At 42.4% G+C, this 26,271-nt stretch overlaps 2 protein-coding genes and 1 long non-coding RNA gene across 4 annotated transcripts in view; 1 reads left to right on the plus strand and 2 right to left on the minus strand.

Annotated features, from left to right (window-relative positions):
* Positions 1-1,559: 1,559 nt before the first annotated feature.
* The window catches only part of rspo3 (R-spondin 3), a 99,018-nt gene continuing 74,306 nt past the window's right edge, over positions 1,560-26,271 (minus strand). The window contains exon 6 of the mRNA XM_088998054.1: positions 1,560-1,688. Within this exon, the coding sequence (XP_088854180.1) occupies positions 1,663-1,688 (26 nt within the window). The 3' untranslated portion in view covers positions 1,560-1,662. The remainder of the gene's footprint in view (positions 1,689-26,271) is intronic.
* LOC148896289 (very long chain fatty acid elongase 4-like) lies at positions 1,588-21,314 on the plus strand. Of its 2 annotated transcripts, XM_088998056.1 has the most exons (7): positions 1,588-1,807; positions 5,413-5,489; positions 14,607-14,794; positions 14,994-15,074; positions 15,480-15,651; positions 15,865-15,992; positions 20,693-21,314. In XM_088998056.1, exons 2-7 carry the CDS (start codon positions 5,423-5,425, stop codon positions 21,008-21,010), a joined length of 954 nt encoding a protein of 317 aa, XP_088854182.1. In that variant the 5' UTR covers positions 1,588-1,807; positions 5,413-5,422; the 3' UTR covers positions 21,011-21,314. The 2 variants fall into 2 exon arrangements, with proteins under 2 accessions (XP_088854182.1, XP_088854183.1); XM_088998057.1 differs by lacking the exons at positions 1,588-1,807; positions 5,413-5,489 and adding an exon at positions 7,259-7,335.
* LOC148896290 (uncharacterized) lies at positions 7,841-11,655 on the minus strand. Its single transcript, XR_016115226.1, has 3 exons — positions 9,838-11,655; positions 9,388-9,588; positions 7,841-9,224 (listed from the first exon to the last, which is right to left on the minus strand). It is a non-coding gene; the product is annotated as an uncharacterized LOC148896290 (long non-coding RNA).

Here is a 26,271-nt window from a genome sequence, read left to right on the forward strand (position 1 = left end):
CAGACCCTGACACACCGGCGACAGATCCCTTACTCCAGTCACCTGATGTAGTTGGTCAGATGACTGACATAATTAGACAGCATTCTTGTACATCCTTGCCCGATAACCTTGTCTATTTTGCCTGTTGGTCTTTCTATTGTCTTCCGTGTGTATGTTGCCTCCCTTCTGCGTAATTTAAGGGGGGTGTATGTAACGGAGTTGTGCGCTTAGATTATTAAATTATGAAGGAAGTGACGCAACGGCGCACAGTGTGGCACTATGTCCCGCCCATAGTTTCCAGAACAATCTTGAGGAGATTCAGGGTGAGTCGCAATTTTCTGTTGGTCTTGATTAACGCGCATTTTCATGACAATATCTTATTTTGTTTCCCCTTTTGTACTGTCTAGTGTTATCTAATTAGTTCCCTTATTCATTTCGAGTCCAAATTACTTTTTGTGTCATTATTTACTTCACGTTTTGTCGAGTGGAACTTTGGAGCATGTGTGCTTTTCTATCGCAGTTAATCACCAGACGAAACCCATGCGACTTCACCCATCCCTTCTGCCATACTGTGTTGCAGGTAATAATTGTTTCATTTCGTTTTTATTGAACAATATTTAGTTTCTTGTGTCGTGTTTCATTTGCCCGTGAGTGTCCGTGGCGGGTTGAACTGCGCGCCAGCCATTACAAGGGCACCGCGTGTTCTGCCGAGTCTCCGCCCATGATGCGTTCAGGGACATCTTGTAAATAACAGTGAACTCGTGTTGTATTCTCTTTTTCTGTAAATAACCACTATACGATCACACGTTGTTAATTCTGTTTTGTTATCTACAATGTTTTGCATTTGAGAACAATCTCGAGGAGATTCAGGTTAATCACAAGACGGAACCCATGCGACTTCACCCATCCCTTCTGCCATACTGTGTTGCAGAAATAAAACAAATAAAAAGACACATCCACGCGTCTCGTCTTCATTAATACGGCAGCATCGTGGAGATGAAGACAGTCACTGTTGTGACACCCGTCACACACACACACACACACACACACACATATATATATATATATATATATATATATATATATATATATATATATATATATATATATATATATATATATATATATATATAATATTAAATAGTAATACATTATTGCAAAACATAAAATGACGTTTCGAATACAATGTACATCACTGTAAAACACACAGACGCACACACCTACACACGCGCACACACGCACATAAAGAAACCGGTATCCTGATTGTTATGGCACAAGTGCCGTATTTCCTGTTGTGCTTTAGTGTACTTGACGATGTACCATACACTTGTTCGAGTACACTTCGTTTTGTGCGCATGCTCGAAACATCTTTCCACCATCCTCACACAGTAAAGTATATACAGTATGTCCGTGGTCACGCACACAGCGTGCTCCGCATCAAGCGCTATATGATAACAGATAACCAGAAACCGGAAATATGTGAACATTTTCAGAAATAAAAACTGTATATATCTCAGTACGTTTATATTTCAGAATATTGCTTTATTTTGAAATGTGGATAGCATAGTTAAATTGTGTTTTACCTCGACGGAACTGCAGTCGGAGATCAGGACAATTGTTTGGCAAACCGGCTGCAGAGAGACGTTACCGTTGTACGCCATATTCATGAGATGCCAATCTCAATCAACGAGAACGCTGAGCACGTGATACTAAAAAAACAGAACACAGAGTGAAAACGTTAAATCGCCGCTTTGGAGGAGGGGCAATTTTTACCGCAGTTGACCTTGCATTGAACGTCATCTAAAACGATTAAAAGCAACACACAGAGGTACCGGATATCCTTATTTGTGTTGATGGTGTGATAGAATTACATTGTGTTATCATCGTTGCATATTACCTTTGTAACGACAGTCTTTTGATTTTCTAGCTGGTAATATCTTAACCGATACCAGTCAGTAATTGGAGAACCGTACACAACATTAACGCCATTGTGCATGCTGCAGGGTGCACATATTCACTATCGTGTAACTTTCTACGATGTGCTTTGTAATTTCTTGGAGAGCTGGGCTTTATTGGGAACCGCTGAAGCATTAAGAGGCCGAGGACGGATGCTGCAGCAAGATGTTGCCTGTAGTGAGTGTTGTTCACGAACGAGCCGGTTCTTAGAGCCAGATATCTGAAGTGAACGAAGCGAGCCGGCTCCTAACAAGGAGCCGGAAATGTGAGCCGATTTTTTTTCCTCTATTCCGCGGCCCCAATCTTCGGTTAAAGCCGCACGTGATTGGTCAAGTTCCGTGGTAGAGGAGGGGTTAGAGAAAAAGATTCACACTGAGTAGCACATGAAAGAGGAAAGGGAGATGACATAGCTTGATCACTACAAATAAAAAAAAAACAAAAGTGAAACTTTATTGTTAGTTCAAAGGCAGAGTGTAGACTGCAAGGGGAAAATATTCAATCTATCAGGCTCCACAAACAATCCGCACAGGCACATAATAACAGTCCACCCATCTTACAATTTGAAAAGAAAAGGCAAGCAATGGAACCAGCTATTAATGACGTTTCTAGTGTGTCTGCCTGGATCTGTTTCTGCTGCAATATCGCAACTTAAGTAGTACGACTTTACAAATGTAAAGTAGTACAACTCAGAAGTCCTTGACGCACATTATGCAAAAAGCTATCTACCCAGCTAAGCAGAACACAATTGATGATGAACTGGGTAAAATGATTGCAAATGATTTTCAGCCATTTTCAATTGTGAATGACAAAGAATTCAGAAAATATACTCATGCTCTCAACCCAATGTATGCGATTCCAAGCAGGAAATGTCCCCATTGTTGGGCTATTAAAAGGCTTTCTGATTCTGATTCTGAAAACACTTTCTCAAAGAATCATACCAGAATCATCTATGACAAAAAACCTGATGGAGTTCAAGAACGGGCCACAGCTGTTTGTCTAACAACTGACTGCTGGACATCCCGAACCACGACATCCTACTTGTCAGTTCCATGCCACTTTTTTGAACATTTCAAAGTGGGGACTTATCTGCTGGATTGTTTTGAGTCCAATGAAAGACACATGTCTGACAATTTAGCAGAGGAGCTGGGGAGGTACTGCAGGACGCATGCACTGTTTTGGAGCCATTTGAGCAGGTCACTGGAGATCAGTGTAGACAGGTACAGTGGACAGTTGTTATCACATTATGCTGTTATTATTCAATTATTATCATTATTACTCTTTGGTATTATTTATAATAGATAATATATACAATATATATAGCATTATTAATATGAAAAGCAAATTAGTGACAGCTGATCATCAGACCAGAGTAACCACAGGGAAACTGAAAGTTAGCATCCACTAACTCTGTGCACATATAATAATAATAATAATAATAATAATAATAATAATAATACATTTTATTTCAAGCGCCTTTCAAAATACCCAAGGACACTTTACAATAAAAACTATAAAACAAAGCACATAACAATAAAACCATAAGTAAAATGATACATAGTAAAATAACAGATAGAACTATACATTGAAAGCAATTTTAAACAAGTGGGTTTTGAGGTGAGCCTTGAAAATAGGGAGGGAGTCAATATTGCGGATGTTGGGTGGAAGAGAATTCCAGAGTTTGGGAGCAGAGCGGCTGAAAGCTCTGCATCCCATCGTGGTGAGACGGGCAGAGGGCACATAGAGGTGAAGGGAGGATGAAGATCTGAGGGACCGAGAGGGAACAGAGATTTGAAGCAGGTCAGAAAGATAGGGAGGGGCAAGGTTATGGATGGCTTTGAATGTAAACATGAGTATTTTGAATTCGATACAATGTTTAACAGGTAGCCAGTGGAGTTGCTGGAGGACAGGGGTGATGTGGTGAAAGGAGGGGGTTCTAGTGATGATCCGGGCTGAAGAATTTTGGACGAGTTGGAGTTTATGGAGAAATTTCTTATTGATACCGAAGAGAAGTGCGTTGCAATAATCGATGCGGGAGGTGACGAGACTGTGGATAAGGATAACAGTGGTGTGAGGGCTGAGCGAGGGACGGAGACAGTTAATATTACGGAGGTGGAAATAAGCAGACCGAGTTATGTTATTTGTATGGGACTGAAAAGATAGTGAGCTATCGAGGTTGACACCCAGGGTCTTGACCTGAGGTGAGGGGGACACGGTTGAACTGTCAATGGTGAGAGAGAAACTGTTAGTTTTGTGGAGGGTGGATTTGGTACCGACAAGGAGAAGTTCGGTTTTGTCACTGTTAAGCTTGAGAAAGTTATGGGAAAGCCAGGATTTAATTTCTGAGAGGCAAAGTAAGAGGGATGAAGGTGGAAGAGAGGCGTCGGGTTTGCTGGAGAGGTAGAGTTGGGTGTCATCAGTCTGTCGAGCAGGATATAAAGCCATATAAATAAAAAAAACAATATTGTGTATTTTTTATATGATTAATTCATCTTTCACACAATTTTACATGATTTTTTTTGGAGTTAATTAATTTTAACAAAAGACCAGCCATGATGTTTGGACTGGAGACAGCGCCACTGAAGAAAAGACAGGAAGCAGAGCCGGAGGTAGCAGAGCTGAAGATGTTGAGGTTTTCTTTGGGAGTAACCAGGTTGGGTAGGATCAGGAATGAGTACATTAGAGGGACAACTCATATTAGTGGCTTTGGAGAAAAAGTCAGAGAGGCCACACTGAGATGGTTTGGACATGTCCGGAGGAGAGACAGTGACTATATCGGGAGAAGAATGCTGAGCCTTGAACTGCCAGGCAGGAGACCGAGAGGAAGACCGAAGAGGAGGTTTATGGATGTTGTCAAAGAGGACATGAAGGTAGCTGGTGTGAGAGAAGAGGATGCACAAAACCGGGTTAGATGACATTGATTCGCTGTGGCGACCCCTGAAGGGAAAAGCTGAAAGTAAAAGAAGAATTAATTTCAGCAAAAAAAAAAAAAAGAGGAGCCATTTGGCAGCGAAAAGAGCCTGATCAGAGTTGCCTGTGGTGTTCGTGAGAGGGTCATTGGGCGTGGGTTTCACCTTAAGAGCTTCTGATCATGGGTGGATGAACAAATCAGGCCAAGTGAATCAGTAATGTTGTCCATGTTCTTTCCTTTCCTCTTCCTCCATCCCTTCCTCGCTGTTGTCCTGTTTCTCCTCACTTTGCCCACTTATCTGCCTACTTGCATATGCTTCCTGTGGTCATGTTTTATCCCAAAAAAATGTGCTGACACAAACTGTCCTGGCACACGATCATCACCTTTGTGTGCACTCAAGCCTAGAGAATACAGAGCATTCATCGTGGTTGGTCTGTAGCCTGTCTGTGGCGTGGTCTGCTCACTTATCATGAAGAACCTGGCACACAATTAGCAAGCATGATTTCCAGACCATACTGTAATGTTAAGTCATTAAGTGATTCGGACTGATGTTCCATGTCTTGTTTTAGGTGACCGGTCATGGAGATTGTCACACATCTTATTAATGACACAATAGAATTCTACAAATGGACCTTAACCATCGCAGGTAATTATGAAGTTGTTTTGTCAAACAATACAAAGTAAGGACATTGTTGATGGTTCTCCAATAATAATAATAAAATAAATCACTGATAATGTCGTGGTTGACTCCTCTGACTTGTGCCCAAGCAGCGTGAGATCAAATCCCACTCATTGACAGTGAATGTTGGTGCGTATGATTGTTTGTCTCTTGATGTGCTCTGAGAATGATTCTTCACCAATTCTGGGAGTAGTCCACCTTTTGCCAGAAATCTGCTGCGAAGCTGTTTAGGATAAACGGTGTTGAAAATGTAATTGTCAAAATAATAATTATCAACATCGGGAAAAGCTGAAAGGAAAAGAAGAAGATCCATCATTGATCATCCATCATCATCCATCATCGATCATCAATCATCTTCCAGACCGCTTTATACTCATTCGGGTCGCTGTCACGTTCCGAACGAGGCAGAGAGCAGCCGACTCGCCGGAACGAATTAGAATATCTGGATCCCAAAGCAAGTGACAGAGAGAGGGGTCCCAAAAAAGAAGGACCAGGGGAATGATAAAAAATAAAGAAAACCAAAGTGACGAGTAGGGGGGTCAAGGGAAAAACCGACTCGCGTACGACGTCGATGGTAAAAAGCAACTCGCACTCAACGGTGCAGAAAAGGCAGAAAAGAAACATACAACTTACGGAATGTGGGATGGGGGGACCTCGGACCGGGTACAACACGAGCACCTAAGATAAGCAAGTCTGCGGTACTGGTAGGTGACGAGTCGATAGGCAATAATCCGGCACTAGCGAGGTGGCAGCGTCCCGTATAAATACACAGAGTTCTTGATGAATTGACAGCAGGTGGTGGAAGTGGCGATGCGCGGCCCTGCCCCCAGCTGTCTATCCGCACGTGACACTCGCGGGGGTTGCTGCAGCCTATCCCAACCGTCTTTGGGCACTAGGCAGGGGACACCCTGAATTGGTAGCCAGCCAATAATAGGGCACACAGAGACAACACTCCACATCCACATCCACACTCACACATAGGGACAATTTAGAGTTTTCAAGCAACCTGCAATGCATTTTTTGGAATGTTGGAGAAAACCGGATGACCAGAAGAAAAACTACGTGGGCTCGGGGAGAACGTGCAAACTCCACTCAGGGAGGCCGGAGCAGGACGACCTCTGCACTGGGAAGGCCGGTGAGCTAACCACGCGACTACCGGGGCGCCCTAATATTAGCCATCACATTTCTTTTCTTTGCTGTTTCTCTGTGGACCCGGAGAAAAGCCACGTAGGCCTCGAACTCACGAGCTCTGCACTGTGAAGCCAGCGTGCTAACCACTCGACTACCAGGCCGCCCAATCATAATAATAATAATAATAATAAATAATATTAATAATAATAAATATTATCATTATTATTATTAGTATTATACTATTATACTAATAATAATAGTAATAATTATTATTATTATTATTATTGGGCGGCCTGGTCGTTTATAATAATAATAATAATAATAATAATAATAATAATAATAGGGCATCCCAGTAGTCGATTGGTTAGCACGCCGGCTTCACAATGCAGAGGTCGCCGGCTCGCGTCCCGCTCCGGCTTCCCTGTTGAGTCTGCATGTTCTCCCTGGGCCCGCGTGGGTTTTCTCCGGGTGCTCCGGTTTCCTCCCACATTCCAAAAACATGCATGGCGGGCAGATTGAACACTCCAAATTGTCCCGAGGTGTGAGTGTGAGAGTGACTGTTATTTTTCTTTTTGTGCCCTGTGATTGGCTGGCAACCAATTTAGGGTGTCCCCCGCCTCGTGCCTGAAGACAGCTGCAATTGGCTCCAGCACCCCTCCCTGACACTAATGAGGAATAATTGGTACGGAAAATGGATAGATGGATAATAATAATAAATCATTATCAGCATCATTCTTATCATTGTCGTGAAATGGCATGCATGTAATGCAGGGGTGGGCAATTATTTTTTCCATGGGGCCACATAAGAAACATGAAATATTGTGGAGAGCCGGGCCAAAAGGCTGAACTCAATTCTGCATAATATTAATTGGATTGGATATGCCTTTATTAGTCTCACAGTGGAGAAATTGTATTTCTTTTTTAAAAAGCAGTAAATAGCACTGTTTTGACAAGCTGGCAAGAGTATATATTAAAGTTAAGCAATGAAACTAAATACCAAATAAACTGAAAAAATGAGGGTGCCTTACAAAAATTTATTCATTCAAATTTCTCAACACAATGGTAGACAAAATATTAACATGTTTTACTATTTGTGACTCATATTAGTAAACATATTCTGTCACATTCACTTCAAAACACATTTTGAGTTCCATATACTGTTGGATAGTTGTGTAAAGGTTCTGAGCATTTTAAAGACATCACAATATTGTCTTTTTGCACCAAACATTAAGCAAGATACAACATATTGACTGTCACTGAACTGTGATTTTGAGAAAAAGTGTCCCAGTTCATTGTTATCTGGTTCCTTACAGTAACATGCCTACATTTGTGGTCGAACTGCCTCATTTGGTGTTTCAATGTTCATTTTTCTTGTTCAGTGAGAGAAATCTCATCTCTGCTGGGCTTTAACAAGTGCATCAAAGTCAGGCTGAATGTCTGAAGTGGAGATGCGAAGCACAGCTGACAGATGATCATCAGTGAGAGAGGATCTGTACCTGGATTTTGTAAACTTCATAATTGAAAATGTTTGTTCCCAAATGTAGGTACAGCCAAAGAGAACAAACATCTTCTGAGCATGTCTCCTAATGTTTGGAAAGTTCTCCTCCTTGAGAGAAGAGTAGAAATCCAGCAGAGATCCTGACTTAAAGTGCTCTGGACAAATACGAGTAGCTGGGCTGTGTCGCGGACATCACAACTCTCGTCCAGAGCCAATGAGAAAAAGTCAAAACTTGGCACTTCACATTGCAGCTATAGCTCCGGATTCCCCGCAATGTCCTCGACCCTTCTCGTCACGGTTCGCCTGGACAGCGGGACTTGCTCAAATACCGCTTTTTTTTCAGGGCATATTAGTGCTGCCGAGTCTACCAAGCACTCTTTCACGAACTCCCCCTCTGAGAATGGCTTGCTGTTTTTGGCTATTTTGTGGGATATCACAAAGCTGGTCTTGGTTGCTGCATCCCTGGATGCATGAAGCCTGGTAAAAAAGCCGATGTCTGTGCTCTTTCAGCATCAGTTAGGTTTTTATATTTCTCTGCATGTTTCGTCTGGTAATGCCGACTCAAATTGTAGTCCTTCAACACGGCGATCTGCTCCCCCCAAACTAAACACACAGCTTTATCTCTAACTACAGTAAATAAATACTTCGCTGTCCAATTTTTGTTGAAAATTCTACATTCGGCATTTCTTTTTTTTAGCCTGAGCGGACATTTTTGAGGGCGAAAGTCTTGTGATTCAATCGCGCGCATGTCTTGATATACCCATTACGTCATTATGTGCGTGAATTAAAAAAACAATTTCAGAATAAAAGCAGTGCAGCTTTAGCCCATGAATGAGGTGAAATTAAAAAGTATGTTTATTTTGAAATTTCCAATTAACCTTACACTCGCGGTCAGAGTCAACCAAAGGTATGTGGCCCAGGCCATACAATGCCCAGGTCTGTCATACGGGCCAGTCAGTGCCACTCGGAGGGCCGGTTGTGGCCCGCGGGCCGTGCAATGCCCAGGTCTGATGTAATGGATATTTTTCCTGCGGGTGAGCAGCGGCAGCCACACGCGCCAGCGTTCACTCAACCTGGAAATAACATAAAGCAAAAAAAAAAGAAAAAAAAAAACTAAATAACAAATACAGTAATGTAATGTAGAGAAAGAGATGCCCATTTCACGGTAAGATCAGAGCATTGTCATCAAATGGTGAGTATAGGTTTTCCTTTTTTAAATGCTGCTGTGCCGATTACCATTTTGTGTTTGGCAGCCTTTTACTGAGCAAGTTGCTTGTTCTGTAGCCACAAAGGGACAGACATCTTCTTGTGCCGGTCCCAAGCCCGGATAATACAGAGGGTTATGTCAGGAAGGGCATCCGACGTAAAAGCTTGGCCAAAACAAACATGCGGATCAAACCTCTAAAGATGGAGGACACTGATTTGCTGTGGCGACCCCTTGAAGGGAAAAACCGAAAGAAAAAGAAGAAGAAGTAATATGACAACACAAAGACACAGAGTCATTCATTCTTCAGCATGTTCTGTAAGCAGTTCTCGATGAAAGTAGAGGTTCAAAGCGTCCTTTTCAGCAGCGGATCAGGGACGTCATGGTGGAATATACACGTCTACTACAAGCTAAATGTTGAAAGCAAACACGGCTGTAACATCCAGTGACAAAAAGAGATTGTCTCACCACTCCTGACTCACATAAATCTGCTTCAATTCCAAGCCGCGACTGTTCCATATACACGTCGGCGCTCTACGCTGACGCTCCTTTCTTTTTATCGCGGGCTCCTCAAGCCATGCATCCATCTAGCAGCAGACTGTCCAACAGCACCGACCTTTCCGCTGAACAAAGCGGGGCTGTGAAAATGCTGCGCAAAAAAGCACAATGGCCCCAGAACTGTCCAGCGATGACAGTCAAATGGCACCGACATTCTTCCCATTCAAAAACAGTACTGGCATATTCATGCTGCTGAAAAAGCATTTAGCACGAGTATAAATGATGACATTTCCTATATAAAAGTTGTAGTACATTGTACATTATTTGACATGATGATAAACGCTAACAAGTGGAAATATAGACAGTTTACGGCACATGCACATGTGTTATGCTTTTATCAATCTGACCAGATGCAGTGAGAAAAAAATATATACATACGATTGAGGATTACTTTTGCTGGTTTGCTGTGACAATCGTGGCGATCTGCGGCAGAATTGGCGTTGGCTACCGGCCACTGGATTTGAGCCAAAATGGTCTCTATAAGAGCGATTCACTATTAAAAAAAAAACAGTATAAAAGTTGTAGTACGGCATACATTATTGGAAATGATCAAAAAAGTAGACAATATTGGGAAAACTTATAAGTTCAGGAGTTTGTTGATAGCTATTTATGTCAATGGAACGTAGGTGAGATGTGCATATTTGAAGTTACTAACAATGTCTGACAATTAATTGTACTTTTCAAACAAGCTTGATTGATAAATGTTTGGTTGATTGTACAATATTTCCGTTTAATATTCTTAAAATAATAACAAACATGATATTTTCACGATTGAAAGTTGAAATATAGTATATCCTTGACATTAATCAACATTTGTATGGTGTTTTAGCCTCATTTTAAGTAGCTGCAATGTTAAAAATTGTCAGCCCCCTGACTCCCTGACCCATTGACCAACCGGGGCCTGCGGCCCCTGGACCCCGGTAGATCACTAGGCTTTTCTGGTTAAAAGTTGGCAGGTATAATATTTGTTGGGTTCAGTACCTCCAACTAAGTTAAGAATGATTGTTGTTTTTCAAATATACTGTATAAATGAAAAAAAATCCTCACCCGGATGGTTTCCGTCCCACATTTTAACTTGGGTCCTCTACCAGAGGCCAGGAAGCTTGAGGGTTATTTGCAGTATGCTTGCTGTTCTCAGCACTGCACTTTTCTGGACCGAGTTACCCGATGTTGTCCCCGGGATCTGTTGCAACCGCCTCTAGTTTGGGGGTCACTGCCCAAGATGCTCCAACCACCTGTCACGGTTTGCAAGGTGGTGGTGGCAGTTGTGGATCCCAAAATAAGCAGGCTGGTGGGAGCAGCAGGTTTTATTTGAGAAATTGTATTAAAATAAAGTCAGCAGGAACAAAATCTAAAACATCAAAATCATCTAAACCAAAAAATACAAAGTATCAAAGAAAACCAAGATTAAAAGTCTGCCAAGATGAAACAAACCTGACAGGGTGCAGCAAACACATACACACTACAATGCAAAGAATGGACTGCACAATGCAATGACCTGACACCGAATGGTTGTGCCGGGAGTCCTTTTGACTGCCACTGATTGGAACGACCAACACCTGTGCGGCTACAGGCAGGGCCAACAGCTCTACCCGTTGGTCGCCAATCAGAACGTGGCAGTCTGCCACGGATCGGGACGACCAGCACTCGTGCAGGTGCAGGCGGGGCCGACAGCGCCACCCGTTGGTCGCCAACTAGATCATGACAGTACCCCCCCTTCAAGGGGCTGCTTCCAGAAGTCCCAAAAGGTCCAACTTGCCAGGGAATAATGGTGGAGACGACAACCGTTGCCTCTCCAGCACATGATGGGCGGCGCCCTGATGGGAACGAGACTCGGCCTGGTGTGGACGATGCACTGCCAGGCGCAGAGTGGCACCCCGGACGGGCGCATGGGAACAGGTTTCAACAGGACGTTGACGTGGAAGTTACGGCTCGTCAAGTGACGCAATTCAAACTCAACGCGGCGTGGGCTAATGTGGATGTGAACTGCCCGGCACTGGGGAAAAGAGACCAGTCCTTAGCAGCTGCGGGATCCAGCGGTGAGTGGGGTCTCGGACTGACGTGGACGTTACGGCTCGTCGTGTGACACAATTCAAACTCGACGAGGCGTGGCCAAACGTGGACGTCGCACTGCCAGACAGCTAGTGTCACTCTGAACGGCCACCTGGAGAGAGTTCTCGGCCTGACATGGACTCGGCACAGCTTGTCGTGGGCGTGAGTGCTACCCTTCTCACACGATCACGTGCCGACGCATAGCTCGACGAAGATGTTACACTGCCAGGCACAGAGTGGGAATGAGACCGATCCGTTGTACCTGTGGGATCCGATGGTTGGTCGGGTCATTCTGTCATGGTTTGCAAGGTGGTGATGGCAGTTGTAGATCCCAAAATAAGCAGGCAGGAGGGAGCAGCAGGTTGTATTTGAGAAATTGTATTAAAATAAAATCAGCAGGAACAAAATCTAAAACATCAAAATCATCTAAACAGAAAAATACAACGTATCAAAGAAAACCAAGAGTAAAAGTCTGCCAAGATGAAACAAACCTGACAGGGTGCAGCAAACACATACACACTACAATGCAATGAATGCATTGCACAATGCAATGACCCAACACCGAATGGTCGTGCCGGGAGTCCTTTTGACTGCCACTGATTCGAACGACCAACTCCTGCGTGGCTGCAGGCAGGGCCGACAGTGCTACCTGTTGGTCGCCAATCAGAACGTGGCAGTCTGCCACTGATCGTGACGACCAGCACCTGTGCAGGTTGAGGCGGGGCCGACAGCGCCACCCGTTCGTCGCCAACCAGATCATGACACCACCACAGGCACGACTGTCACCTTTACCTTCCAGCTCCTCTCTGAGCCCTTGGCATTTCTCCAGTTTCTTGTGTTCCTTCTTTCTGATGTTTTCATCACTCGGGATCGCTACATCAACTACAACGGCTTTCCTCTGCCCTTTATCTATGATCATGATATCTGGTTGGTTCGCCATTACCATCTTGTCAGTATGTATCTGGTAGTCCCACAGGGTCTTGGCTCTGTAATTCTCTACCACCTTTGGAGGCATTTCCCATTTTCACTTTGGGATTTCCAGTCCATACTCCGCACATATGTTTTGGTAGACTGAAAGAGTTGGTTGTTTCTCTTTATTCGTAAGTCTGTGTAAGCTCTCAGTCGTACAGGAGTGGTCCATCGATGAGAAGGTTTCTTCAGCGTTGATTGAGGCGTGGAGTCAAGCAAGTCGTGCTGTGAACTCCGTCTGACACTGTGCGGTTCTCTGCAAGTCCTGTGTGAGTCCGAGTCCTTGTGATTCCCGCTTATATACGCATTGTGTGCTTGGGAATGCGTCAAGACATCAAAGGGCTTGAAAGACGTCAAAGGGTTTAAAGGCGCACTTCAAAAGCGTACACACGTCAGCGCCGCGCTGCGCACCTGTGACGCCACAGACTATGCCAGCCACCTGATCATGGCGCTCCATGAAAACTTTCCCTGCTAGCATCTTTCACGCTGCAGTTATGTGTTAGATTGTCTCAGGTGCCTCTTTACACAATCGACACCTTGGGTCTTGTCTGGTATAGTATATCTGTGCCTCTATGCCTCTGGTGTTCAGGGCATGCCTTTGAGCAGCCTTGATGAGTGCCTCTGTGCTGTCCTTTAGGCCAGCCCTTTCGAGCCACTGATAGGACTTCTTGATATCAACCACTTCAGTTATGGTCTGGTGGCACATCCCCGTGTAAGGGCTTTTCCTCCCATGGTGGTCCCTCTTCCAGCAACTCATCCTCTGGTCCCCATTGTCTGAGATATTCTCAGTGTTCATCATCCTTTGGAGCCTTCTCTTTGATGTATTTGTGGAGCTTGGATGTTTCATCCTGAACAGTGGCTCTCACACTCACTAGGAAGGAAAGTGGGGAACCTCCTTCCTTATGGCTTGTGTACAGTCTCATGGTGCTGGGTTTGAGATGGAACCCTCCATGGATGGTTAGGAGATTTTGGGTCTTAATATCCACCTGACTTTGACACCTTTGCATCAAGCAACATAGAAAATGTATCAATAGATGAAATGCAATTTCACATTTGTACCACACCTCACCTTCGTACCACACAAGTGTAAAAAGTAGTTACCCAGTTTTAAATAAATAACTGATTCTGTTGTGAAAGCACAATACAAATACAGATGTATGCGATTGTATGCTCACCAAAAGACAACCCTATCTTTCATGCATATCGTATAGCATCAAGGCGTGTTTTCACTAATGTTCCTGTTTTTGCCCTTCACACAATGCTGTTGCTTGTTTAGATGAACTCAACAAAAAGCCAAATAAAGAAAAACACAGAGGCTATGACTTGATAAAGTGAGGTCTGGTGGGAGACCTATTGTGAAATAAAATGTTTTTTCTTTCGCTTGATGTTATCAATTTAGTCAGTATTTCTGAATTGGGGCTAGCGGAAAATAAATGTATATTATGACGTAAAATACATTTTTCTGTCACTCGCTTAATATGGAGCACTTGTGCCTTGATACTTGAGTCGCTGAAATTTGAGACAACTGAAATGACAAAAAACGTTACAGCCATAATTTTCTTAAAAATGACTATCCATATTGGGATGTACAACATTGTGGGTATTTTGCCTCTTGACTGTATTTTCAAGGATATCACAGTGGCCAGTTCAATGTTCTAAATGTTTCCTGCAGACAAGCGAGTGGAGAAATGGCCCCTGATGGACAACCCCCGACTCACTTTAACCATAAGTGCATTCTACCTGCTGTTTCTCTGGCTGGGGCCCAAATATATGAAGAACAGGGAGCCATTCCAGCTTCGCAAATCACTAATTGTCTACAACTTCAGTATGGTCTTCCTCAACTTCTTCATCTTCAAAGAAGTAAAAATACTTTTTTTTAAATTATGCATTTAAGTCAGTATATTCCATCTTGATGACATAATTAGATTACCTATCCTCCTGAGACCATATTGGTCTTTGTTTAGATTATTTGCCTCCAGTCACTGGTGTGTCTGTCTTTTTCTGTAAAGTCGCCCAATTGGGAGGGACTCAAATAATATCTCAAATTTTGTTCCGCTAGCTGTTTATGGCAGCCCAGGCAGCAAGCTACAGCTACATTTGTCAACGGGTGGACTACTCAGAGGACCCCAATGAAGTCAGGGTGAGTGCAAGGAGCCAATCTGCAGATTTCTGTCCAATGCAAGTAATGTAAAGCAATATATTTACCATGTCCTTTTATTCATCGAAGGGATATTCTAAAACGAGTACTCTCACCCTACACAGAATGTGAAGTTTTAGTTGTCTCTCTCCAGGACAAACAGTACATGAAACAAAACACACAACAATACGTGAAACAAAAGAAGCCAAAGCTCGAGTGATCTAGTTATTGAACAATGTTGAACAATGCACACATGACAGAATGGCCACAAGTGGACAGATCTGTCAAGTCACTCTTGTGATTCATGTCAAAAGCTTTTGATGAAGTTGAGGTCCAGGCTTTCGGGTCTTTCCACATCAAAGCGATCTGGGCATACATTTTTGAGGCTTTCACTGATACCCCCCACAGGTGGCAGGGGCATTGTGGTGGTATTTCATCTCTAAAGGCATCGAATACCTCGACACGGTGTTTTTCATCCTGAGGAAAAAGTTCAGCCAGGTCACCTTTCTGCACGTTTACCACCACTGCACCATGTTCACGCTCTGGTGGATCGGCATCAAATGGGTGGCAGGAGGACAGTGTGAGTGGCTCATGTTACAACAAATGCACGGCATACAATTTCTTTTGCCCCCTGTCCCTTGCCAGCATATTTAATTTGGATCAGTCTTGTTAAAACAAGTGAAAACATGTTATTGCTTAGTAGACAGCGAGCGTCAGTTCCTGCAAAAAAGAAAATGATCACAATACATTAAGGCTCATGAATCAATAATTTTAATCTTTGTTGTATTTTCAGCATTTTTTGGTGCCCACATGAACGCTGCAATCCATGTTTTGATGTACCTTTACTATGGCCTGGCCTCCTGTGGTCCGAAGATCCAAAAGTACTTGTGGTGGAAGAAGTACCTGACCATTATACAGATGGTAACATTCTTTGTTGCTACATGACCCAGATCATTCTCCTTTTTATTTTTTAAAACATCAATGACTCAGATTTTGTGTTACTCCAACTAACGTGTTTAAATTTAGATTTTTAAATGATTACTTTATATAGGAAAACTATATGTTCAATGGATGAGAAGGTTTCTTCAGCCGTCATCTGTACAAAAGTGAAGGTTTCGGACGTTTCGCCTCCTATCCAAGAGGCTTCGTCAGCGAACTAAAGTCTGACTGGTCGTATCGGCCCCATTTATATATCCCTAATGTCCAGACCTGGTGGCGCCGGACACAGCTATGATAGGTCCCTACTCTCAGGTTGGGGGAGGCGCGGGACCCCCCCTGTGGCCCCACTGATTGTTCCTACATTCCTGACTAACGATTGGCCTATTACACCCACTCCCCCCGGTATCACCTCATCAGCATAACGACCCTCATCAGCATTGCGAAAGTTGCCTAACCTGTTTTGCCTGAGCAGGCTATTGTATGAACGATCCAAATTGAACCTCACACCACCAGACCGGTTTAATGAAGGATTTTGTTGTTTTATAAGAATCGCCTCTTTTACCCCCCTTTCAAACCATCTATGTTCTTTCGCTAAGATTTTAACCTCATTGTCGTCAAATGAGTGGTTAGTAGCTTTTAGGTGCAAATGTACTGCCGATTGAGGCCCACTAGTATTATTCCTGCGATGTTGATAAAGTCTTTTTTTGAGAATTTGTTGAGTCTCCCCAATGTACTGCTCTTTACAATTTTCATTCTTACAATGTATGGAATAAACTACATTACTTTGTTTTTCATTTGGTAGCCTATCTTTTGGATGCACTAATTTTTGCCTTAACGTGTTTATCGGTTTGAAATAAGTAGGAATTTTATGTTGCCAAAGGACTCTTTGTAATTTTTCAGAAACTCCTGCACTTTATTCTAGTGAGACAGAAAAAGCACTCTCTCGTCTAGGTAGGAGCGAAGACATGAGCACACGGACAAAGATAGGAACAAAGAGAGCGAGCTCCCGCTCTGACAAGTTTTTGAATGTCCACAGCAGCGATCTGTTGTCCAATCAGCTACGGACAACTCAGTGTTGGGAGGGTCTTAGATTGAAGTTGGAGCCGTTGCTTCTTTGCAACGACTATTGAACTAATAAGATTGATGATGCTATTAGACTGAAATTAAACGTGCAATAATCATAATGTGTACTAAGCTAAACATGAAATAACCTAATATGTTTACTAATGTGCATAAAACACTCTATCAATGACGTCTCGTCAGGATACTCCTTCACAAACTGCCTTACTACAGAATCAAAACAATGGCTTCAGAGAGTTCAGATTCGGAAAAAATATCCTTTCTTGCTACTCATCCAGTCATTTAGAATTTAATCACGGGGTCAAGAAAAGCATTCACGTTCAATTCAAGACTGACTGTCGGAATGATACGTAGCAGGTTTGACTGTCATCGAAGCGTCCTTTCGGCTACACCAAAGAGCTCGGTCCCCGTTCTGAAGAATGAAATCATCTGTGGCTTGGAAGAGCTCCATTTTACTGCTATACTTTCAACAAATTATTTACGAGCTGGATGATCAGCCTCGAGAGGAGTTATCCATTGCTAACTCCGGTTAGCTCCTCGTTGTCCTTCGGCTCCGGTCCGTTGGAAATGGCTGCTTTGTCCGCTGGGAATTTGTGGAAACGTACACCTTCTTTATGCGTGTTACCGCAATTGGCTGCCACACAATGATTCACCATCTTAGAAATGATCATCGGGTAAATTATTATTGGGTAAGTGGTTTCTGTGAACCATATACAAACGCACTGTCATGTTTTTTTTTTCTCGGACAAAGTTATACAAATGACTCAACACACAGGGATTATTGTCTTTTTTGACGACGGAAGATGATCTCTGAGGGCGAACGACGGAGTTGCCCCGTGATCACATAGTTCCTTGTCCTTCTTTATTGTTGACCTATGCTAAATACAAGAAAAACACCAATTTGCATTCCACGCCCCTTGTCCGGCCCCTCAGTAGTGATCTGATTCGTCGTTTTACGTTGATACCGTTCAGTCAGTCTATGGTTGCTAGCTTTTATGTGCATATGTACTGCATAAATCTAGCAACCACTCATTTGACGACAATGAGGTTAAAATCTTAGCGAAAGAAAATAGTTGGTTTGAAAGGGAATTTTCATAAAACAGCTAACTCCTTCACTAAACCGATATGGTGGTGTGAGGTTCAATTTGGATCGTTTGTACAACAGCCTGCTTAGGCAACATAGGATTAGTAATGTTGATAAGGTGATACCAGTGGCAAATGAGGGAATCAGGCCAGTCGTTAGTCAGGACAATAGGAGCAATCAGTGGAGCCGCAGGGAGTGCCGCAGGCAGTGCTCCTGCTCCCCCAACGCTGAGTGCAGGAACCTATCATAGCAGAGTCCGGCACCGCCATGTCTGGACAGTGGGGATATATATAGGGCCGAAACTACCAGTAAGACTTTTGTTCGCTGAAGAAGCATCTTGGATAAGAAGCAAAACGTCCGACACCTTCAAAGAAGCACAGATGACGGCTGAAGAAACCTTTTCATCGATGTACCACTCCTGTACGACAGAGAGCTTACACAGACTAGCTGCTGCCAGTCTCCGAATAATTCCCGGGTATTGAAAGAGTATCATTCGGACATTGTATTGCCAATGGATTGTTTGACTCGCCAATACCCGTGCCCAGGTTCTGTAATCTCGCCATAGTGATTCTTGTGGCATCCGATTCAATGTTTGATTGAGTTTGATTTGTGGCTTGTCAATTGCTTGGTGCATTCGTGAATTGAGTTTATCTGATTTTGTTTGTACTTGGGTGCTTATTTTTCTCCTTGCTTTTAATTCAAGTGCTTTTTGTTAATAGATATTTTGTATTTTCTGGTCGTTAATGACCAGCGATTTTTTTTTTTTGTCGGTGCGTTGTTGCATAGACAAATAAAACCCCTTTTTTGTACGGTATGTTTGTCTACGTCTGCTATTTTGGGATCCAGCTACTTACTTCACTACAAACGAAGTGAGGCTTGATAATAATAATAATAATAATAATAATAATACATTTTATTTCAAGCGCCTTTCAAAACACCCAAGGACACTTTACAATAAAAACAATAGAACACAGCACATAACAATAAAACCATAAGTAAAATGATAAATAATAAAATAGCAGAGAGAATTATACATTGAAAGCAATTTTAAACAAATGGGTTTTGAGATGAGCCTTGAAAATAGGGAGGGAGTCAATATTACGGATGTTGGGTGGGAGTGAATTCCAGAGTTTGGGAGCAGAGCGGCTGAAAGCTCTGCATCCCATCGTGGTGAGACGGGCAGAGGGCACATAGAGGTGAAGGGAGGATGAGGATCTGAGGGACCGAGAGGGAACAGAGATTTGAAGCAGGTCAGAAAGATAGGGAGGAGCAAGGTTATGGATGGCTTTGAAAGTAAACAGAAGTATTTTGAATTCGATACGATGTTTAACCGGTAGCCAGTGGAGTTGCTGGAGTACAGGGGTGATGTGGTGAAAGGAGGGGGTTTTGGTGATGATCCGGGCTGAAGAATTTTGGACGAGTTGGAGTTTATGGAGAAATTTCTGATTGACACCGAAGAGAAGTGCGTTGCAATAATCGATGCGGGAGGTGACAAGACTGTGGATAAGGATAGCAGCGGAGTGAGGGGTGAGCGAGGGACGGAGACGGTTAATATTACGGAGGTGGAAATAAGCAGACCGAGTAATGTTATTAATATGGGAGTGAAAGGAAAGTGAGCTATCGAGGATGACACCCAGACTCTTGACCTGAGGGGAGGGGGACACGGTAGAACTGTCAACGGTGAGGGAGAAACTGTTAGTTTTGTGGAGGGTGGATTTGGTACCGACAAGAAGAAGTTCAGTTTTTTCACTGTTGAGCTTGAGAAAGTTATGGGAAAGCCAGGATTTAATTTCTGAGAGGCAACAAGAGAGGGATGAAGGTGGAAGAGAAGCGTCGGGTTTGCTGGAGAGGTAGAGTTGGGTGTCATCCGCGAAGCAGTGAAAGTGAATGCCAAACTTACGGAAAATATTGCCAAGAGGAAGTAGGTAGATAATAAAGAGAATTGGCCCCAGGACAGACCCTTGAGGCACACCAGAGGACACCGGAGAGGACCGTGAGGTGAACGAGTTGATTTGGATGAATTGTGCGCGATCAGAGAGATAGGAGTGAAACCAGCGGAGTGGGATGTGGGTGATGCCTAGGGTGGAAAGTCTGTCGAGAAGGATAGGGTGGGAAATGGTGTCAAAAGCTGAGGTCAGGTCGAGAAGAATGAGGATGGAGAGTGAACCGGCATCGGCTGCCATAAAAAGATCATTCGTGATTTTTTGATGTGACAGTTGCAGACTTAGCTAATGTTGCGATGACCGTTCCCAAACTGTCTTTTGATGTTCTACAGTGCTCCATGATCAAATTGTTTCTTCCCACTTTCTGACAGTGTCTAGCTTTCTTCCATCTGTTCTCTATCTCTGTCTCTCTCTCTGTGTGTCTCTCTCTCTCCAAATGATAATCATTACCAATCTCCTGCAGAGATTGCTAATGAGCTGATCATTTGAATTTGATCATTATGGAAGGCTTGTGAACTCACATCAATATAGTGATGCATCTGTAAATGGAATATGATGTTCTGCCTGTGTCTCAGATCCAGTTCCATGTCACCATTGGTCACACGGCTTTGTCCCTCTACGTCAACTGTGACTTCCCCCACTGGATGCACTACTCCCTCATTTGCTATGCCATAACATTCATCGTCCTGTTTGGGAACTTCTACTACCAGACCTACCGTCGCCAGCTGCCCAGGCGCGTGGCCTCCTCCTCATCTAAGGGGGGCAGTGCGATCTCAAACAGGGCTCTCAATGGACTCAGCAAGGCCGCAAATGGCGTGGCGGGGAGAAAAGATGACAAACCCCAGGAAAACACTAGCAAGAGAAAGCGGAAAGGAAGAGCTAAAAGAGATTAGAGAAGGAGATCTGTTTTGAGTTTATGTCATGTAAGCGTGCAGAAAACCTTAAGGAATAATGGATGGGGTAAATGAGTGATTAATTTCAAGAGTGTTAATTTCAACATGTGATGGTCTGGCTTCTGTTGAGGGATTGTCGTAGCTATTAGGAGATGTAAAAGCTCACACAGAGGCCACTGTTATCACAAAGACGGCAACATAAACTTGTGTCAGATCCAAATCTTTCTTCTCTTTTCCAAGTGGTGCAGCCTTGATCTGAAGGGAAATTTACATTGTCTTTTGGGTTTTAATGTTTTTTTTGTTTTTTTTTTTTAAACATAATACAGTAAAGTCTTGTTATATCGATATTCAAGGGAATCCGAAAAAATATCGATATAACCGGGACTATCGATATATCCGACCCTGTTTGCATGTAATTTTCTCTGTGCGTGCATAGAAATAGTATCGATATAACCGGGACTATCGATATATCCGATATCGATATAACGAGACTTTACTGTACACGATTATTTCATTTTCATATTTGTATAAAGCTAATCAATAGTTCAAAACGCAAAGATAGGTGAGTTGCTAATCACTCAGCATGGCACAACTCATCATATTGTACATCATTTCAAAAGACGTCTTTGCTGTTATTCACCAAATCCTGCAGTAAAGATGGGGGACACAAAATGTCAACATCCAGTGGTTTGTAAAATCTTTTTGTAATTATTTTTGTTTGATGTGATTCTTCTATCGCTTATGGAAGTTTCATGTGATATAAAAGTGTAAACTATTGTATGTTTTGTACATCCCTATTTGTGTGTAACATTACAAAGTGCACCTGATGTTGATTTTTAGGATCCTTGCCTGTGTCTCTATTTATTGTCACATTATCGCTTGTCTCATAAACTGCAACAAAAATGGTGTCCACAAAGGCCCCTGTTCCCGTTTTAAGAGTATAATTTAAATCTCTTTTCCTATTTTGATCAACTTTAATGAAGGCTTTTACAATTACAGGCTTTGTCCATGTCTTCAGCTGGCTTGAGTGTAAACAATTGTGGGAAAAAAGACAATTGCACTATGCAGAATCAGTAAGCTATTGTGATTTTTGCATCTGAAACAAGAATAACTGCCGTGCCTGTATTATATCCAGTGTAAAGTGCACCCGCCCCCCAATCGATACATTTTCTTTATTGTCTTTATATTTTCACTTTCAGTGTAGGCTACATAATGATACAGTTTTTTTTTAAATCTCACTGGGAATGCTTGCCATGTATTTGTGTTATATTTTACTTTGTGATCTTTTGTACTTTGCTCTCAGCTTGTTTGTTGCCTTGGAAATGTGGCCGACTTGATTTTGTGTGTGCTCCTTATTTATTTGGTTATCAGTACAATATAAATTCGATCTCTTAAATGAAACTGAATGCAGATTTAAAAAAATAAAGGAAAGAAAGAAATGCATAAACAAAAAAACAAAGAAAGAAATAAAAAGAAAGAAAGGGGAAAAGTAATGTATTTCCATTGTATTGCATCATGTGGTGAATGCAACACTTATTTACCAAGTAAAGAAATGAGTTTTAATGTTCACTACAGTACCGCACTTGGGCACTGGAGGGCGTACATTGAAAATCTTTTTTCTAATGAATAACAGTAAATCGAGTCATTGTTACTTGGAAAAAAACAATTGTTTCTCATCATATATTGCTATGTATATATATATTTTTAAATCCTCATCTGTCCCCCATTCATGCCGGATCCCCTCCCAGAGGTAAAGAAGCTTGAGGATTCTGCAGAGCATCCTTGCTATTCTCAGCACTGCACTTTTCTGGACTTTTCTGGTTATTGATCTGTGGCAACCACTCATCGAGTTTGGGGGTCACAGTCCCGAGTGCTCAGACCACCACAGGCAAAACTCTCCTTCCACCCTTTCTTGAGCTCCTCTCTGGGCCCTTGGTTCCTTGGTTGGGCCCTGGGCTCTCTAATTTCTTCTTTCTGATGTTTCCATCACTCCGGAACTCTACGTGCACTACAACGGCTTTCCGCTGCACTATGACCACAATATTTGGTTGGTTTGCCATTACCCTCTTGTCAGTCTGTATCTGGAGGTCCCACAGAATCTTTGCTCGATTATTCTACACCAACTTTGGAGGTGTTTCCCATTTATACCTTAGGGCAGGGGCCGGGAACCTTTTTGACTAAGAGAGCCATAAAAGTAAAATACTGTGATACCTCGGTTTACGTACCCCTTGGCTTACGAACTTTTCAGTGTACGAGCGTTAAATTTATGAAAATTTAACCTTGGCATACAAACTATTTTTTGGGATACACACGCAGCTGCCACAATGAGTATCGTGTCGTTCGCGAACGAGCCCGTTCTCCTAACAAGAAAATGGCAACCAACTTGTTTTTGTCCTCTTTTCTCTGCCCCCAGTCTTCGGTTAACTCATTCCTCCCGGCAAATGACTACAGTCATGTTTTTACTTATGTGTATCCCGAGTCACGCCTCCAGTCGGGCTGAAGCGATAACAAATAATGTCGGATGCCCACTACAGGCGGGCCGTGAATAGATGTTAACCCTTTATGGACGATTGTGCCAAATTCGGTACACTAAAGATAAATGCTTATAGGTCGAGATAATGAAAGGTAGCAGTTCAAGTGCTGATTGGAACTGATGCGGCACAAGTTACATGTCCCTTTAAAACAGGTTGGGTTTGGAACCGAAATACACGATGGAGACAGTATAGTTCAATAACGGTTTTACTGAGACACGCAGGACAAAAACAGAAGGTAAGGCAACTGAACAGATGAGCGGGACCAACCTGCATACTATTGGGTGACAGGGTAACGAATGAAAGAATACACCGGCGAGGACCGAGCGAAAACGGGTGGCTTTTATAGCCAGAAGGCACAATCAAAGGGATTGTAATCAGGTGAGTGAGCCCAGTGAGCAGGGAGGGGAGGGGGGGGGGGGCGCACCTGACGCCAATTAGGATGCGACATTATGTGCAGTTTTACCTTTAAGAGTGTCAGTGACATCATCTCCTTCATGCGCAACACAACAGATCTCCTTGATCTTCAAAGTGCCTTCTATTTTTCGTCATGGACGTATATGTTGTAACTATTTTATGAGCTATCCAAAAGAGGTTTACCTTGATACTGAAATGCATAAACTAACACTAACTTGTTTATTTACCTAACTTGTTTATTTACCGAATATTAAAAATAAGGAGTGTCCCGAATTCGGAACATTCGGCGTGCTAACGCTATTTTCATGATGATATTGTTGATCCTGACTTGGTACCTGATGCGAATAATTGTAAGTGAATGGTGCGTTTTCCACTAATAGCTGTACCTAATAGCTTTGCATTCTCAATATGATTATATGTCCATGTGTTTTTTTCTAAAGTACCCATGCACTGTATATCTTTCCAGATCCTGATGAGTATCAAATAGATGACCGTGTTGATGAAGACATTTTGGCATCTGACACAGTCGTGACTGTTGCATTGATGAACTTCTATCACCATTCAAATACTTTCGGGCTGATCAACTACGTGCTTCATACGCTATCTCCAGGAAATTACTCAAATGGTGGAAATACCTATTCAGGTTTCGAGTGGATATTTGTATTTGCAATGGATTTATACTGATGAAACTCTCTCCAAACCATCAAGTGAAAACCAGAACACGTCACCTCCGAAAAAGGACTTAGAATTAGAATTAGAATTCAGGACAAACTTAGCTCATCAGTTGTTCGGCAATTACAGAAGGAAAAGAAAAAGAGAATGCATGAAGGAGCATGACATTGCTGCCCTCCTTCATTGGCCAGTAGAATCGGATAAAAAGAGTGAAACATGTAAAACATGTAAAGAGTGTGCAAAGAAGAAAATTCGTCGCCAGCCGAGAACAGGTTGTGAGCAATGCAAGGTGAACCTATGCATTCCATGTTTAAACCATACTCCAAAGAAAAACATCTTGAATTATTTTCAATTAAATGCATTCTAGGTTTATTTCATGCATATGTGACTTTTTGTGAATGCATTTTGTTGTAATTTGCTGGTTTTGGAAAAAAAAATCTTTAACATTGCAATAATTTTCTAAAACTTCAATCAATTTCACAAAAAAACTTTATCTTATTCTATTATAAAAAAATAAATTATAAAGAAGGTATAACAGCTTATTTGAACACACATGTTAGTTATGAATTTCCTTGCTGAAGGCTCTCAGTGAGCACATTACAAAGCTAGGCTGCAGGCTCTGTAGGCCGTGGGGGAAGAAATGCAAAATGCCTGCTAGGGAGGAAAGCATTACAGCCACGTGATTGGTCAATAAAGCAGCAGTGAGGGCGGGGGTTAAACATTAAAGAGACAGGCAGACGACAAAGAGAGAGTGCGAAAATGGACAGAAAACAGTGAAATTTGGACTTGTTTCAACTTTGATAGTTCAAAAGCAGAGTGTGGACTGCAAGGTTAAAATATCCCATCAATCAGGATACACAAATAACCCGCACAAGCCATCTGTACACTTGATGCAAAAAGCTATCAACCCAGCTAAACAGAACACAATTGATGAGGAACTAGGTAAAATTATCGCAGAGAAAGCACCTACAAAAGATCATTCCTCAAGATGGTGAAAGAAGAAGGCTACGTTCCTCATCAAGTGTTTAATGCTGATGAAACCGGCCACTCCATTCCATCAAGCCATCAACGTCCATCACAAAGGTAAATAAAATGACTTTATTATATAGTACAGTTTATTTCTTTAATTACAATACCACAACACATTTATTATACATAAAATAAGGTATATTTTGTGTAGTTTTAAGGCTTAGAAAATTACAACGTAGAAAATTATGTTTTATGGGGACCTTGGAATGGATTATTCTCATTTTAATGGTTTCCTATGGGAAATTAATTTTTGGGATACACACTTTTCGCCTTCCATACTGTCTGGGAACCAATTAAATTCGTAAGCCAAGGTATCTGTTTTTCAGTGAGAGCCACGCGCACACACACAAACACACAAACACGCATGCACGCACGGCTACTTTTCATCAAAATGACAGAATATATTATTTAAAATAACTTTGTGATAGTACTCACCATTAACATGAATGGTTTTCCGTTCCTCATGATTGGTACAAATCCAGCCAAACGATCGGACTGAAAGTCAATTTACCGGGCCCATACGTGAAGGTACGGTTAGCTAGCCTGTACACGGTTCATTCACTTCCACACTTGCTTTCTGCTGTCTCTCGCAGAAGTATATTGATACTAACG

This window comes from Hippocampus bargibanti, linkage group LG06 (assembly GCF_051943395.1).
Source record: "Hippocampus bargibanti isolate YZ-2025 linkage group LG06, ASM5194339v1, whole genome shotgun sequence".
Lineage (NCBI taxonomy): Eukaryota > Metazoa > Chordata > Actinopteri > Syngnathiformes > Syngnathidae > Hippocampus > Hippocampus bargibanti.

Bases quoted from the DNA above. Each gene is read 5' to 3' on its own strand.
- LOC148896289 (XM_088998056.1), top strand. From the start codon at position 5,423: ATGGAGATTGTCACACATCTTATTAATGACACAATAGAATTCTACAAA. The intron at 15,075-15,479 runs GTGAGTGCAAGG...TACCCCCCACAG, and splicing joins AGGACCCCAATGAAGTCAGG to GTGGCAGGGGCATTGTGGTG. The intron at 15,993-20,692 runs GTAACATTCTTT...CCTGTGTCTCAG, and splicing joins ACCTGACCATTATACAGATG to ATCCAGTTCCATGTCACCAT.